Genomic DNA, 18,310 nt, shown 5'->3' on the forward strand with positions numbered 1-18,310 from the left:
GGCTAGGCTAGGCTAATGAACATGTTTTGTTCATTACGCTTTACAAAGCGTCATTTGCCTCATTTAATGTATTATTATTATTAAATAATGATGCTAATAGTAATAATAATTATTAATATTATAGCAATAATATTATCGTGGAGTAGCCTACAGTATTTTCATCATTTCGACTATAGCCTATACGCTACTATTCCATTAAATAAAATCAAGACTTTATGCACACCAGTGAACTTTTTATCATCTGTTGTTCATTTCAGTTTGTGAAATGAAGATGAAGTAATCCTTAATGAGATTTTGACCAAAAAGTGAAGCTGCTGGTGATAAATGACTCATGCAGTGATACATTCTCGGTGTCATTTATGCTCTGTAGAACTTGTCATGTTTCGTCTCTGACCTTCACGCTTGGAATGTTTGACTATACAAATGGCCTAAAGATTATTGATCATGTTAATCATACGAGCAGCATTTCATTTTAAGATAGAGTGGAAAAACCCTCAGAAGACCTTATTTACTTTCTACTCAGACAGGAATCTCCCACTTTTATAGCATGCTGTTACAATATTTGACATGCAAAAAAAGTCATAACAAATCTGCACATCATGTCGACTGACTCTAGTCATGCTTACAGCGGGTTACAAAATATTTTTTTTTTCACTTCAACCTGTGATGCACTTTAACGCCAAATAAACTTTATGAAAGCTGCAGATAATTACTGATAAATAGTGAATAATTGTCTGTGAAACGCTTTTAGATGGTACATACATTCTTAACTGACAGCAGATTAGACGATAAGAGCGTGAGGGAAGGAGAGCAAGAGAGATAATTTTTGCTAAAGAGGGCGGTCAGGGGTTTTCAATATCTGGTTGAGGGGATTAATGACTTAGGTAAAACTATTCACCTCTACAAGGGACATTCCTCACCTCAAATCAATTACTCTGTAATAGGAGAGCAGGGCTATGCTGGCCTGTTTTTCATTAAACAGCAATCACATGAGGGACCAGTGCATCAAAATGACTGCAGCAGGTGGCTGGTGAGGGGCCCGAGAGGTTTCCTTGAAAAAGAAGATGTTTGTACCCTCATGAATCACCGTGAGAAGATGCAATCCAATAATACAGAAACCTCATGATGCAAAAGCTTAAAATGCGATGGGCCTTATCGATCTGGCTGTTTGGGAGGCCCCAAATGACAACGTCTAGTGTGCTGGAAACAGAGAGGCGAAGTTTAGGGCAGCATCTTCTGTAAATCTGTCTGGGTGGAAGACGAGTATGGGTGTTAAGGATATTGGAGGAAGGAGATAAGGAGCCAGATGTGTTTATGGCTTGCTGAGTGTTGAATATCTGAAGTGTTACATCAGCACGCCTCTCGCTTCTGATGCATCCTTCACTTGGTTTTGATTTTGAGTTCTGCTGAGTAGATGCACTTCATTCGAACAGTTCCTGCAACACGGATACTGCAACTGTTCTTGGAATCTAGACCTGCAGAGTCATTCTCTTACAAACTTTCACCACATACACTGTACATATGAGAATTACATGAGAGAATCTCACAAAACAAGAATCAAGAATATATAGAACATCAGTAAGATTTTTTTATAGCAGCTAATACTTTTATTTAGCAAGGATGCATAAAATTGATCAAAAGTGACGTAAGGATGTTTATGTTACAAAAGATTTCAAATAAATGCTGCTCTCTTTCTATTAATCAGAGAAAAATTAAAATGTAGCTTTTCACAAAAATATTACACAGCATCACTATTTTCAACATTGAGCACCAAATCAGCATATTAGAATGATTTCACAAATAAATTACATTTTTAAATATATGAAAATAGGAAACACCTGTTTTAATTAGTAATATTTCACAATATTGCTGTTTTTTGTAATTATTGTTCAAATAAATGCAGCCTTAGTGCGCATTAGAGACTATTTTAAAAAATCTTACCAACCCCAAACTTTTGAATGGTATATAGATCTTAAAGAAAATTAACAATTTAGAACAAATTAAAAGAATAAATGAGATGGGGGAAAAAACGATCTGAGAAAGAGTAAAACCTTTGCATATTGGATTTTTTTAGTGTTGTTTTTTTTAACAAGGGGCATTGGCAGACTCTCTACCATTTAAATATAAATTGGTGTAAAGTTTCCCTTTGCAGAGCTAGTAACCTTTAAAAACTTTCCATGAGTACTTTCCATGAACTGGCTTATAAGGATGAGCTAAATAAATATAATAGGGTCCTAGTGATGTCACTTTCTAGGTGTCAATTTTAAGAAATATATATTTTTAAATCATTTAATAACATACCACAGTGACTTTAATATCAATTCAACAAATGACAAAATGTTGCATTTTAATTTGAATCAAGAAGGTTAATATTTCTGAGGTGGAAATCCAAAATGGAATGTCACCATCCTTGGTGGATACAGACATTTTAGAACTAGTTACTTTTCATACTATATTATGTTAGCTAATAGTTCACCAAGCATAGGTACCATTTGTGCCGCTAATGCTTTAAAAAAAAGTAATGGGTCTTAAAACTATTTTTCAGATTTATATCCAGTCATATACGTCAGGTAACACAGTTATATTAGGAAATAAAATAAAATGTTAAAAAAATAGGCTGCTGTCGCCTTATGAAAATGAATGTTGCATGATTGCTGGATATTAACCATTTTCCTCTCCATGCTCCATGAGAGTCACATAAAAAGGTGAAATCTCTCCTTTCTTCCATTTAAACATTCATCAGCTGAGAGCCTCATTATGCTATCTGGGCCTGAGATTGGCACTCTTGCCAAATATTTAAAAGCAAGGCAAATGTGATGTGTCACAATATTCACATTAACAGAAGATTTCCCTAAGGATTTATTATTGGCCTACCTAGTCAAATGAGCTGACCTCAGCTGACGTTCACTCCCAAACTGCTAAGGAGGAATTTGTTTTCTTTGAAATGCTTGTCACACCGAAAGCAAGTATGTTAGAAACTGTGGATGTTTATTAAATGTCACTGTGAACATGAAACACATTTTAATGATCAACAACAAGAAAAAAAACTGCTAATACAAGACCATAAAAAATGGCTAGAAATTGAAATCGAGTCCATTGTAATTCACAGCAGAGCGTACCAAGTGTTAAATTGTATACAGTAGATCTGCGTTCGCTTTCATAGCTGGTCACAAATGATGGGTTTGAAGGTTTGGGGGATGTTAGGAAGAGCAATGTGTGTAAAAGAGGGAAAACATCCTCTTGTCATCCTGGGGTGTTGTTATACTGCAAGACATGCTCAATTTCACGGTTAAATTATTTACATGGATGACTGGCAAGCGCTATCAGCAGGCAGGTGTAGTTTGAGAGGCCATCGGCAGGGGTTCCTGAGTTCCAAGAAGTTCACAGAGAGCAACTAGGGGCCACGAACTGAGAATCTGTATTTCCCCAAAAGCTGTAGCTGTCACACGTTCTGTCCTTTAGCGCGACAAAACCAGTCTCTCTCATTGCGGACCACATTTCACATTTCTACATCAAATTTATTTGAATATACCTGTGGAGAGCAAGAAAAACATGGCATGATGAGGTGCGGGGATGTATTTTATTGGCGTTTTCACTTTATTTTGAATGTGCATGCTAGGACAGCTGGAGCATAGAAATCCCTCCTACAGTTTCCAGAGGGAATTGACCGTGAAAGTCAATCTGCATAGCGGCGTTCATCTTAAACAATTTCACCTCACAGAAATGCCTGCAGTTCTCTTTATTGAGCGAGAATGTGTCACAAACTTGATCAAAACGCATCAGTTTGGGTTGGGCTGTGACAGCTGTTTGCTCTGTTGTAGTTTTGAGTTCCTTTGACGTTGGTGAATTGGTTTTTCAGTAGGGGTTGGCATTGCAGTATATACGATAAGTTAGCCATTTGAGCATAGATAAACATTTGATCAATAAAGCAGGTTGATATTGAAATGCTTCGCATTCTTAAAATACTCTGAGGGATAAGTTATCCTTTGATTCATAAAACTATTTCTTTGATTTCCATCCAATATAGATATAAAAGTGATTGTAAAACATTTCGAAACAGAAATGACTATTTTGATGTTGTTGTTTAAAGTGCAGACTATGTTCATCTTTGACAGGATAATCAATGTACAATCACATCAAATATGAAGATACAAATAAAGTTATGAAACCGATTTTCACATTCTAAACACTGGGTCATCTTAGTTAACATGGACATCGCACAATAAATGGCATTAGTATACAAATAAAACATGTTCAGTATTGTGTTATCAAGACTAATACAAACACACATAACAACAAAAGTAAATTAATAAAAGGAAACATATGCTCATTGTCAGTGCCATAAATTAAATAGAAAAGAGAAAGTTAGTGAGTCAAGTCTGTATAGATAAAAAAGCAAACAAATACAAAGAGAAGCAACATTAGTTAACGCCAAAATCAGTTCAATCAGTTACTCACCCTCATGATTTGATACAACAGTTCAATAAACAAGAAGATTATACTGAGTAAATTGCATTTTTGACAGTATTGTCATATGCTTTGTGTACTTTTGCTTCACAAATGAAAATAGATCCATCTGAAATATGAAACCCGCAACAGCGGCGGGTAGTGTTTCTTCCTGAATTATTCATTATTTTGAACAGATCAGGTGAGTGAATGATTCAGTGATTCACTCATAAAGAGACACTTGATCCGTTCTTGTATGAATCAGCATTTATGAACAAAGTGTTTGAGTAAACGATTCAACAATTCAGTCAGCCATTTCTTTCATTCTCGAATGAATCAGTGTATTTGAACATTCTATGATCCATTACTCACTTGAGTCAATAATTCACCCATAAATACAGTCATTTGCCCCCAACCTACTGGCATAATGATATGACGTGCAGAAAGAGTCGCTGAAAATCTATTGAACTGTTGTATTTGCTAATTCCATTTTACACTTTTAGGAGCCTCCGAAGCAAATCAAGCTATGTCAAAGCATTTGCTACTTGCTACAATATAATAAAATAGGTGTGCTTTAAAATGCCTAAATGTAATTTAGATCTTGACCCATTTTAGGGTAAACTATTCCTTTTTATCTCAGAAATTTCCCAATTTATCTCAAACAAATGACATTAAATGAATGCATGAGAATATATTGGTGGCAAACCGATGAGCTACCGAATAAGCTACTGAAACGATCTCCAGGTGGATCTGACAATAAAAACAGAAGAGTCAGTCTGTTCATAACAATAAAAGCAGTTCAACCCAAGTTCACTTCTCAGATCTCCTCCGAGATTAAGCCTTAAGCTCCGTCAATCCATCTCACTGGGATTTCAGGTGAACCCGACCTACTGTGCATAAGATAAAATCTAACACTCTGCTAATCGGCAGTAACACCAAAGGGTTACTGTGTTTTCTGAGAGACGTTTAGCTTCTCCATTGATAAACCTTCCACCGACTGACCTGTCAAGAGTGAAAAATGTGCCTGTATTGGCCCATCACTCTGAAAGCCACCACTGTGACACATATTCTCTTTGAGCATCCCTGGTGGTCAATAACATATTTACTCGACATGTGGGGAAAAGTAGTTACCTCCCAGATATTACAGCGGTGGCTGGACACACCAATAGCAACCTTGTCATGTTTAACTACGAGTTATTGATTAAGCACTGGATGAAAATAACATAGAACAAGCTGCCTCTCTGTCGGATGTTTGAGAAGAGTTAAAAGTCTTTATTTTTTATGAAAAGCTACACATTCTTGCTAAATTTCACAGCTACAGAAGTTTTTTTCTTTTTCTTTTTGTCTTTTCTTTTTTTTTTACACAACAACTACTGTTTTTTTTTTCATTAGTACATTTTTGACAATACCTGCAATGCTTCGTCATAATAATATTCAGAGATGTGAACAGCAGATCAAGAGAAAAACAACAGCCCACTGGGCATTAGCACGAACACTACAAGATGGTGGGAAAACGGGGATTGAAAGATGGATAGAAACAGAAACATGAGAAAGAGGTTGTCGCTAGAAAGTTCTTGCGTTTCTGCACCGAGTGTCTCTAACACCTACAGCCATCATATGAGTTGTTCTAGTCAAGTTTTCTAGTTCTCGCTCATTTATTCTCCTCCTTGGTCGGCCTGATCTTCATCTCGGTGAACTTCAGCGAGTACTGCCAACCCGTCCAGGACGACCACTCGATGCCGTCGGCGTACGAGGTGTGCTGGCCGCGCAGGTACTGTCCGTTGAGGTTGGAAGTGTGGCAGTTGCGGTACCACCAGGCGCCGTGGTAGAAGGACGCACAGTTATTCTCAGAGTGGTCGTTGTCCTTGTCCTTAGTGGTGAATTTCATCCCGTTGTGTTTGAGCAGCGAGTCGCCTGCAGCGTCAGATCAATGCGTGATGGAAAGAGAGATTGAGAGAGACAGAGGAAGGGTGGAAGCGTGTGATAGACAGGGACGGTGAGGAAAAAAGACAGAAACAAAAGAACAAGTGAGTCACTCAACCGCAAAGTCTTTGTTTATGCGTATCATGGAAAGTTTAGAAACTGCAGTACACAGGGTTTCAACAAAGAAGTTATGTTCCAAAACCTAGTGAGCTGCCTTGCTGTCTAAAGTCTACATAAGCAGCTGCCTTCTAATGCATCAATGGAACCTCAAAACAAGCATAAAAATACACAAATATTAGGTAAAATGTCAATTTTTTAATTTTGTATTATTTTGAAAAATTAAATTATTATAAATTATTAGGGATGCACCGAATCCAGGATTTGGCCGAATATTGGGCTTTTTGACGGGGTTCGGTTTCTGCCGAACTTTAGAATTTTTTTCCACCGAACCGAATCCTAGGCTTGCACTATGCTGGTCGACGTCACGCCGCCATTGATTACGGGAAGGTGTTTACGTAGGTGGACCGTTTGAATGCAGTAAGCTGTGAGAAAGTGAAAATGGAAAGGTGTTGTTTGGCAGTACTTTCAGTCAAAAGAAGGCGATTCAAGTCGAGCTACATGTTCAATTTGCAATGCCGATTTGTCTCGTTGTGGCAAGGAGCCTAAACAATACACAACATCGCCACTGTTAAAACATTTGCGTATGAAACATCCGAAAGAATACGAGTTGTATTGATTGGATCTTGAGATGGGGTAGTTTTTCCCACTTGACATCCTGGCATAATGTTGCCTATTCTTTTTTTTTTTTTTTACAGTTAAAATAAAATAAAATGAAAAATACACTGCTGTGGATGTTGTTTACTTCATTAATGTGTTTACTGTGTTAATGGACTGAGGATGGGAGTAGGATTCGGTATTCTGCAGAATCTTAACCAGTGCATTCGGTATTCGGCCGAACCCCAAAAATCTGGATTCTGTGCATCCCTATAAATTATAAATTATTTTGTCAAATATTTTTGCAATTGACATTAAGGATCTTTTTTTTATTATTATTAAAATTTTAAGCCTGGGACACACCAAGCCGACGTCAGAACTAGCGGCGATGAAACCCGACTGTGTTGTCGCCTCTCGTCAGCTGTGTCGGCTGTGCTTGAACACACCAAAAGGACTAAAGGCGACCGTCAACTAGCATCTGCGTTCTGCGTGTATAAGTAAATTTCTATGTCAGAAGGTATCAATAGTCTATTTTCGCCATTCAAAAATGGAAACCGAAACTTCCAATCTGAGTTCTCTCTCTCTAACAGGGGGCCCGATACCAATTCAACATGCTGAATCAGCCCAAAAACCCTGACGATGTCAAACAACAAGAGCCAAAAAACTACGCCGACTGACGAACAAAAACTACCCGACATTGCCCGACGGCCGACCGTCAGCTTGGTGAGTCCCTGCCTTTATAAAGCCAGCATGCAAATAGAGTGCAACAGAACTGCAATGCAATAATGATGACTAAAGTATTTCAATTAAATATTGTAACTGTAATGGGATACATGTATAATGTCTCTTACATTTGAAAGAAAACAATGCTTTGTGCTTGTGTTTTTTGTATTGTATCATTTAAAATTTAGTGATTTAAACCATCCTGTGCTTGAAAATGTGTTTTATAATGTAATGTTAATACACTACTGTTCAAAAGTTTGAAGTCATTTAAAAAAAAAAAAAAAAATCTTTCAGTCAGCAAGGATGCAATAAATTGATTAAAAGTGACAGTGAAGGCTTTTACATGGAAACATACAAATTATATTTGAAACGAATGCTGTTCTTTTGAACTTTCTATTCATCAAAGAATCCTGAAAAAAATAAAAAATAATTACAGTTTCCAAAAAAGTAATTAGATATATTTGTTGCGCTCTAAATTGACAAAAAAACAAACAAAAAAAAAAAACCCTTTTTCTTCAGGTGCGTAGAGCCAAGGTTCTAGTTCTAGTTCCTTAGAGTTCCCAAAAAAAAAAAACATTGATAATATTAAGAAATATTAGACTGATTTCTGAAGGATCATGTGACTCTAAAGACTGGAATAATGATGCTTAAAATTCAGTGTTTCATCACAGGAATAAATTACATTTTTTAAATATATTAAACTAGAAATCAGTTATTTTAAATTGTAATAATATTTCACAATATTTCTGTTTTACTCAATTTTCTACCAAAGTAACGCAGCCTTAGTGAGCACAAGAGACTTTCAAAAACATTAAAAATCAAAGTGACCCCAAACTTTTGAATGGTAGTGTATTTAAAACTTTTATGTACATAATATATACTGTAGCATAGCCTACATTTATGCATTTATGCTTGCTTTTTATAGCTTTCAATTCAATCAAATAGCTTAGAATAGGGATGCTAAAACTGCTTATATGCTAATATTTTGAGCAGTAAAACATAAATTGGACACACATTTCACAATAAGCTTAGCATGTTTACATCTGCATATTGAGATTGCTTGCTCTGCTTGTGATTTGGAGAGAGACAGAAACCAAAGAGGGGAGCGTTTTAACGCGTTGCCGCTAATGTGCCCTTATTAAGCTCTGTGATGTATGTCTCAGGGACGTAATGTTGCAGTGTGCTGCTAGGCTAATCTAATGCCAGTTTCCTGCCTCCATACCGCCCGGCTCCACTGGGCCCGGCCACGCTGACAAGATCAGCTTTTTATTGCCAGCCTTGCAGTAAAACCCTTCTCCTGTCCTCTTCCTCTGACTCTAATTCTGCTGCAACATGTATCGTGATAGCCTTTTTATTGGGACAAAGGAGATCCAATTGATGGCGTTTTGTCATATTGTAAAGTGTGTTACACATCATAAACTTGTTTCTGGTGCCTCATAGATTCATCATTGTGGTCTAGCAGATAACGAATCAGCAGAATGATAGGGGTATAAAATGACAGCATCTGGACTGTGAAAGGAGACCCAGTGAACAGCTGTGGAGATTACCAGCAGAAAAACGCTACAGGAGATTGCTTTACATGGTTTTAGCAGGTTTAAAAGGTTAAAAGATGGTCATTTATGGTCTTTGGCTGTTTCAAGCTGGTCTAAGATGAGAATCCAGCTTGCTTAAACCGGCTAAGACTTTACCATTTTAGACTGTAAGCACCATCATGCCGTTTTTTCTTTTTCTGTCAAACTAATTTTGAAAAACAAACATTGACAACCAAACCGTTTCGGTTCCAATTGACATCCATGTAATGGAAGGGGATGGGAACCGAAACTGTTTGGTTACCAACATTTTCTTTCACAGATAAAAAAAAAAGTCATGCTGGTTTGGAATGACATGAGGGTGAGTAAATTATGCCAGAATTTTTATTTTAGTGTGGGCTGTCCTTTTAAGATGGGTCTCAAGCTAGCTATTTACAGTCATTTGCTGGTCAGAACAAAAAGCTGGTCTAGATGGCCTACACGGTTCAGCCATGTTGGTCAACAGTAACAACTATCATGTTCTAAAAAACAATTTGAACACTGGTTCGCTGTGGTCAGTTTTAACCAGTTTAAGCTGGTGTACCTGGTACCAGTCTAACCTGCTGAAAAATGACCAAAACCACTTGAAAACCATTCAAATAGGCCAGCCTAACAAGCTTTGGAAACTAGCTAACAAACTTAGTTAGGGAAAGCTGCTGGCAGGAAATCCTTCACTCTTTATATAAGCAAATCTTCACCAACTGCCTCTGTAATACTAGTATGTTGCAAGATTCATAGTGTTCAATTTCAAGAATCCCCAATCATACAAACAATGCTGGAAAAAATTTTCATTTGCTTGAACCAAATGATTAATCATTGCAGTAAATTGCAGATTCTGTGCAAAATAGACCTCGCAATTTGTGCACTTGAGGGGGTGTGTAGAGTGTATCTGCATGAAGGTGCATCTCAGACTTTTCTGAAATGTCTTGAGACAGACCCACTCAGGAGGGCGATACGAGTCATTAGGTATGCGCATGAATACATAATCGCATAAATGCCGAAAAACACTGTAACATCAGAGAGAAATTATACACTCCTCTACTTGGACAAGCATTGTTACAAAATAATCAAACGCTCACATGCAATTTCGCTTCATACTCTGGCCTCCCTAATGGTAGTGAAAACATTTCTGTGCACTTGCAAAACTGTCATTAGCATGCTTTGAAGTTGGCACTGTATTAGTACTCAAAGTGTTTACCGAGATCAGGGCATCATGGGTGTAAAAACTCATCTCAGGTAATTATTTCTTCCCCGAGATCCCTGCTGTGGCTGAGCGTTCTTTCTCTACGCTATCGTAAAGGCCTTTCATTAAACAAAGTAGCATTAAAGACACCACGCTTGTGTTATGATATGCAAGCAGTTATGATATGAACATTCTCGCATGCAAGGACAGGGTGCGTGAGGAACACTTTTACACCAAAAGATTTTTGTTTTGTTTTATCTCAGTTGCAAAAAACATCACAGTAATTTATGAAAAACACAGGATTCTGGGGTATGGCTCATCAAAATCTCCGCAGGGATGCACTGTCATATTGAAATAATGTCATATCAAATCGGTAAATCAGCATCAGTGCACAATCGCTAAAACACTTTCAGACAGCTGCTCTGCACAGTTTTAGATGTCTGCTGAAGAAGTAACTTGGACGGTTTAGCCTTTTAGTAATGGCCCGGATGAATGAGATTCTCTGTGGTTTTGCATGCCACATATTTTGGCACATTTTCAAGGCGTTACAAGTAATTATATTTACTATTTAAATTTTTTCAAGTCTTATAGTGCATAAATTCATGAGTGCATGTTATTCCATCCATCCGTAAGGCCTATAAACCTTCAAACTTGAAAAAGATTTTCATGAAAAAACGTTTTTCATGACTTTTCTTTATACCAGTTCCATAAAAAAGAAGGTAATATTGAATAACTTATATTTTAAACACAATATAACCAGTTCCCTTTCAGTCGGTGACGGTCAACGTCACGTCCGAACGTACCGAAAATTCGGGGAACGAGGGTTACATACGTAACCGAGATGTTGCTTTGTCTATTTTTGCTTCGACAACAGAAATCGAATCAATGATTCAGTGACTCATAATGACAGTCACTTTTTAAAAATATTTATATATAATTAAAGGTGACTTTTTATTTATTCATTTTTAAATAGTATTATTACTCAAATGCTATATCACATCGCTGTTGAACTGAAACCTTGTACCCTTCAAATATGCTACTTTTGAAAATGGAAAAAAACACTGTATTTTTTAAATAATGAAACACTGTGTTGTCAAAGTTGATATTATGGCTTTATACATGATCAGACACTTGCATGTGTCATTAGAATATTAACATTTTGCCAAAATCAAACTCAAATGGAGTTACGAGATTTTTGACCATCGGAGGCAGATGCTGAGTAATGAAATCTTGAGTAATGAAAACGCTGTACTTATTCAAAGAACCAGTTCTTTATTAACCTTTACATTGCAAACATGCAGAGACGGTCCAAGCAGCGTTCGGCACTTCATTGAAAAACCCACAGATGAACACAAAGGGTAATATGGAAGCTTATTTCTGCCATGGAATAAAAACATTGAAACTTTTTCTCACAATTTCAAGTTTACATCTCATAATTTTTTCTCAGAATTGCGTGATATAAAGTCGCAATTGTGTGTTATAGAGAAAATGAGAAAAAAAGTCAGTTTTATATCTCGCAATTCTGACATTATAGTTCGCAACTGCGACTTTATAACACACGATTCTAAGAAAAAAAAGTCAGAATTGCGAGATGTAAACTCGCAAGTATGAGGAAAATAAGTCAGAATTGTGAGATAAAAAGTCTATTCCCTTATCTTTTACATTTTTTTATTCCATGGCGGAAACAAGCTTCCACAGGGTGACCAATAGTAATGATTAATAAAAATAAATAAAAGGAAAATTAAATATGGAGATACGAGGTATCCGCCCCACAGATATGATCAACAAGTTTTTCTAGTTCATTAATATCAGAGAAAAGGATACTTTGTGATAAAAAGAGAATAAATTTAAATCCTGCTTTTGAATTTTGAGCTGCCTGCCGCATTCAATTGTTTTCACGTTTGATTTTATGGCCGCAATGTGCCTTTTACCATTGACCTTGTGTCAGAATTTTCCCTTTTCTAATTTCTGTGAAGGTTGGACTCTGAGGAGGGACTTGCTATATGTTTGACAAACCATTATTAAAGGTGTCAAGGACATCTCACAATGTTGCCCTCCAGAAACCTCATTTTGGGTCTGTGAAGTTGTGTGTTTAGGTGTTTAGTCCTTTGGTTTTTTAGCTTTTGTTTTGTTCCACACTGCTGCTTACTCTTAAAAAATGGCTGTTTAATTTCATAGTGCTAAAACATTCGATCTGTGTTGATCTCTCCCAGCATTTTATTCAAAACTAAGTTTCCTACTTGAGCAAGCACAGCTCAGACGAAAAAATCTAAATGTGATTTAATGCTTACGGTCAGTCCAACCTACCATTCATGTACACATTAATGCTTTAAACAACCATGCATGCATTTTAATCGAGACAGCGGCATAAGAGTCCAAACAAGATGTAATTGATAAGATTGGGAATCAATGTGGCATGACTCCTCCAGCGGGGGATGTTTAAGACAGCCTTGCTAATTAGACACGTGGATGCAGTATTCTCCTCTTGATTTATGTTAATAGGAGTGTTTGTTTACATCTCCCATAATAAGCCGAGTGACTGCTTTATTGGAATGCCATAGATGTATTCTACGGCTTCATTATCCCTGCCCTTTCCGGCACACTGCGAAGGTCACGCCCGTGTCCGGCCCCTGCGTGGAGGGCAGTGCTCGGGGAAAAACACCTGAGAATAATATAATGCGGGACCCAATTAACGTTAAAAAGAGGCCCCGGCGACAGCGCAGGTGAAGCATTGAGAATTGCTCATCATTTTGCCTCGCCACAGACAATAACCCGTGGCCTCTGTTGCTTTGCGTGCCACAGGAATATATCTGAACGCCACTGACAACAGGGCAGGAAACTTTAAATTAGTCTTGTGATTCTCATGATAGTTTCTATTCTAGGCTGAGCTTTTTTGTTTTGCTGGGTGCAATTCAGCCCACTAAGTTTGGATTTCCTGTCTATGCTTATGTGGGCTTGTTTTAAACACAGAAAAGTTGAAAAGAAATACACATATATATATATATATATATATATACAGTGCCCTCCACAATTGATGGCACCCCTGGTAAATATGATCAAAACTGGCTGTAAAAAATAAATCTGCATCGTTTATCCTTTTGATCTTTCATTCAAAAAATTTGCAAAATTCTAACCTTTCATTGAAGTAAAAGAATTGAAAGTGGGGGGAAATCACATTGTTTAAATAAATAAATGTTTTTCTCCAAAACACGTTGGCCATAATTGATGGCACCCCTAGAATTTTTTACGAGTAAAATATCTCTGAAGTATATTCCCATTAATATTTACCTTTTTTAGTACACCAGGGTGACTAGGAACATGAAACTGTTCAGCTATGACTTCGTGTTTCACAGGAGTTTAAATATGAGGAAACACAAAGGCCAAATCCGCTTAATCATCCATCACAATGAGTAAAACCACAGAATATAGTTCTGATGCGCAGCAAAAGATTGTTGACCATCACAAAATAGAAAGTGGCTGTAAGACAATATAGTTAAAGAATTGAAAATCCCCATTTTGACCATCAGGGCAATAATTAAGAAGTCAACTAAAGATGTTACGAATCTGCCAGGAAGAGGACGTGTGTCTATATTGTCTTAATGCACGGCGAGAATGAAAGTTTGAGTGGCCAAAGACTCTTCAAGAATCACAGATGGAGAACTGCAGAGATTAGTTGAGTCTTGGGGTCAGAAAGCCAAAAAAATTAAATAAAAAAACCCTACATCCCCACATGTTATTTGGGAGGGTTTCAAGAAAAATCCTCCTCGCTCCTCCAAGAACAAACTCCAGCAAATTTAATTGTCAGACACGACTGGAACTTCAAACGGCACAGGGTTCTGTGATCAGATGAGACTAAAAAAATAGCTTTTTGGCAGCAAACACACTAGATGGGTTTGGTGAACACAAGGATAAAAAGTACCCCATGTGTACAATTTAATATACCGTTGGATCTTTAATGTTGTGGGCATATTTTTCTGCTGGAGGTCCTGGACTTCTTGTTCAGATACATGGCATCGCGGATTCTATCAAATATCAACAGATAAAAAATCTAAACCTGATGCCTTCTGCTAGAAATCTTATAATGGGCCGTGGTTGGATCTTCCATCAGGACAACGATCCAAAACAAACATCAAAATCAACACAAAAATTTGTTGCGGAGCACAAAATGAAGCTTCTGCCATGACCGTCCCAGTCCCCTGACCTGATGAGTGGGCTGAACTGAAGAGAAGAAGCACAAACATGGATCTGGCAATCTGAAGGATCCGGAGAGATTCTGTATGGAGGAATGGTCTCTGATCTCTTGTCAGGTGTTCTCCAAACTCATCAGGCATTATAGGAGAAGACTCAGAGCTGGTATCTTGGCAAAAGGAGTTTGCAAAAAGTATTTAATAAAAGGGTGCCAATAATTGTGGCCAACGTGTTTTGGAGAAAAACATTTATTTCATAATGTGATTTCCCCCCCACACTCAATTCTTTTACTTAAATGAAAGGTTAGAATTTTGCAATTTTTTTGAATGAAAGATCAAAAGGATAAACGATGCAGATTTATTTTTCACAGCCAGTTTTGATCATATTTACCAGGGGTGCCATTAATTGTGGAGGGCACTGTATATATACGTATATATATATATATATATATATATATATATATATATATATATATATATTACACGGCTCTGTGGAATACCTCATTTGGTCAATTGCGCCATCCAGCAGTATGTTATTCCCCAATAACATCTGCTAAAAAAAAGATAACACAGGCTCATCCGGGTTACTAAAGTCAGCTGTAATATACGCTTGCTAGGAACGTTTTTCTTCGTGGAAGTTTTTAGAGAGGTATTTTTCAGCTGATGACGACTGCATGGAAAAGGAACGGCTGCATGGACTAAAGCAAAGGAACCATGTGGACCTCATCAGAAGTCATTAAATATAGCTACACCAGCCAGCACAACAAAAACATACAAGTTAGACTAAATACACTAAATCTGGTAAAAACGCATTTATTGTTTGCATAGTCTAATAAAGGAAAATAAACTAGTCTCTACTAAAGAAATTTTATTTTAGTATAAAATGTGATTTTTACCTATACTGGCCTAAAAACTAATGTATTTATGTATGTTTAAAAAGTAAATGTACAGTAATTCGGATCATAAATTCATAATTTTATGCAAATTTCTATGTTCATTTTTTGCTATGTTTTTCCTGTGCAAACATTTGCAAAGACCGCTGACATTTCTGATTTATGTCCCTAAATGGAAAAACATAAACATAAAACAAATAGAATTTCTGACACCTTCCATGTCAGTTAAATTGTCTGTCATGGTCTAAAGTGGATGTTGATGGCCAGACAATCTGTCAAAAGTCTGTCTAGGCAGGACTACATATCAGCTAAAGAACTTTTACCAGCATTTACCTGAGGCTCCCTATAAAACCTGACGTTAACTTTGGCTCAGGGCATCGATGCAGGTCCACAATTGAACGGCTGTTGTGCAGGATGTCTTAAGAATACAGAGCTTTAAAAGCAGGACACTATGACCTATGGTTTTCTGCGAGACCTCTGCCTTCTCAATAAATGTAATAATTTTTGGCTACACGCTGCAGGTAAGCACAGGAACTCTCGGTCAAAGGCAGAATAGTGTGAATCATACCTGCAGTGCCGGAGTAGTCTGCGATGCTCAGTGGGTAGCCATCCTCGTCTGGGTCAACAGAGAACAAACCCACTCCAAAAGAGCCATACTGCGCAAAGGATGTACTGTTCTCAAAGTCCTCCAGGTCAATCCTCAGCTCATAGTTGGCTTGAATGGTAAGTGCATGGATTCGTTTCATGCCTGAAAAAGAAATTTAGATTAAGTTCATGAAAAAATGTGCAGATGAGATTTATTTGAACATAAAGAGTGTGGAAAGAGTGTTTGGGTGACCAGCTTGTGCTGCAGACATAATTGATACCTCAAATCATGTTGCTTGTTATTAATAAAATACATTTTGGGCAATTCTATTTGGGACTGCTAGAGGGATAGAAATGTGTGCATTATATATATACACAGTTGTAATTGAAATTATTCAACCCCCATTGCAAATCAGGTTTATTGGCAAATTTGACAGACTTCCAGCTGTTTGCAATGAGGAAATCAAACAAAAGTAATTGAAATAGCTCAACACAACAAATTTTTCAAGTGTTTTCCCCTTCTGCAGTCTCAAAATTATTCAACCGCCTGCATACAATCCCTCACAACAACACAAATCTTCAAAACAGGTGTTGTGTCAAGCCCACCTGATGCAACTAATCAAGGGCTTCATTAGTTGCAGCAGGTGTGCTTGAGCTAGAGCACATGAAATATCTGAACTGGCTAGTTTTGTTGCGTGTCACGTTTGACTGCATGTTAGAAATATGGCTAAGTCAAAAGAATGGTCCAAAAAGGGACAAGATATCATCACCCTTCACAAACAAGGAACAGGATACAAAAAGATAGCAAAGGCACTAAATGTTCCTAGAGACACCGTTGGAACCAAAGTTCGCAAGTTCAAAGTTAAAGGAACAGTGGTTACAGTATATATATATGCCTATATTTCCCTAGTCTGCTGCCTTTATAGTCTTGATACTAGTGAAACCATTAGCCAATTAGCATTGAGATTGTCATTCCTTGTACTTTAACTCTATTGGCTAACCCCTGTGACTGGGTTATTTGTTTTCAAACTTCTTACTCTAACATGAAAAGAACTAGCAGTGAACTTTAAGATTCCACTGCAACATTCATAGCAAAGTTCTATAGTAAGAGATGCAACATTGAGAATCTGAAAGCGCAAAATGCACGTCTTCTTCCTCAGAGAGGTGGGTCTGCTAGAGACATAACTTCTCATTCTTAGCTAAGACCGACTTGAAGGACTCTGGTCTACTTCCTGGGATCAATATCTCAACGGGAGACCCAGATTCTAGTAAGTTCTGCTCTTAATATTCCACCCAGTTTTCACACAGAGGAGGAGAGGTGCTTGACAGGAGACTAATGTGCTTGCCTACAAATGAATTCCCTTTGTAGCCCGTTCACTGGCATGTGCGTTGCACCCACAGGACAGAAAATCAATACAGCAGAGTTTTGCTAGGTCTAATCGTAGCTTGCTGCTGGTCTTCAGCTGTTGTGGACCGCAGCGCATGTTTGGGTAGGGTGTTAGGTGAATAAACATTCACCTAACACCCTGCTACTTATTTGCTGTATTTGCTAAACAGAATGTGCTGCTTAAAAAGCATCACACTGTGCCTAACAGATGTTCAACAGCCATTAGATATCTACAAAAAAAAAAGAGCTATGGTTTATAACAATTATTAACATTAGCAATGGCACTGAGATATTGTTTTTGAGTCAACGTGGAGCCATTCACAACCCATTTCTTTGCATAAACTTGCAAATTTCAGAGTGAAACAAGATATTCAGTGAGAAAAAAATAGGGTGGGACTTTATCTTATTAATCAGGATTGGATAATGAAAAGTGGCCGTTATGTATCAAAACAGAGTCGTTTGAAGGGAGGGATTGAAAAGTAAGAGGGATTCATGATGCCATCTAAAAAGAAAAGTTGTCAAAATACTAAAACTTATTGGGATTAATTAGTGCATGCTGTACCAAGTTAATATATATATACAGTGTATAGTTATATTTGAATTAGTCTTTTTTTTAATTTTTTTTTTTATTTTAGCATTTTTATTAGCTTTTGATTTTTTAAAGAAAATACATTGTATTTGGCTTTATTTTTAGTATTTTT

At 37.2% G+C, this 18,310-nt stretch overlaps 1 protein-coding gene across 4 annotated transcripts in view; it reads right to left on the reverse strand.

The window, feature by feature from the left end:
- Positions 1-2,974: 2,974 nt before the first annotated feature.
- The window catches only part of fibcd1a (fibrinogen C domain containing 1a), a 158,687-nt gene continuing 143,351 nt past the window's right edge, over positions 2,975-18,310 (reverse strand). For all 4 annotated transcript variants that reach the window (XM_079897233.1, XM_079897232.1, XM_079897230.1 and 1 more), the window contains 2 exons: positions 16,206-16,385; positions 2,975-6,360 (listed from right to left, as the gene is read on the reverse strand). In XM_079897233.1, the coding sequence (XP_079753359.1) occupies positions 6,098-6,360; positions 16,206-16,385 (443 nt within the window). In that variant the 3' untranslated portion in view covers positions 2,975-6,097. The remainder of the gene's footprint in view (positions 6,361-16,205; positions 16,386-18,310) is intronic.

Source organism: Squalius cephalus (assembly GCF_949319135.1).
Source record: "Squalius cephalus genome assembly, chromosome: 16".
Lineage (NCBI taxonomy): Eukaryota > Metazoa > Chordata > Actinopteri > Cypriniformes > Leuciscidae > Squalius > Squalius cephalus.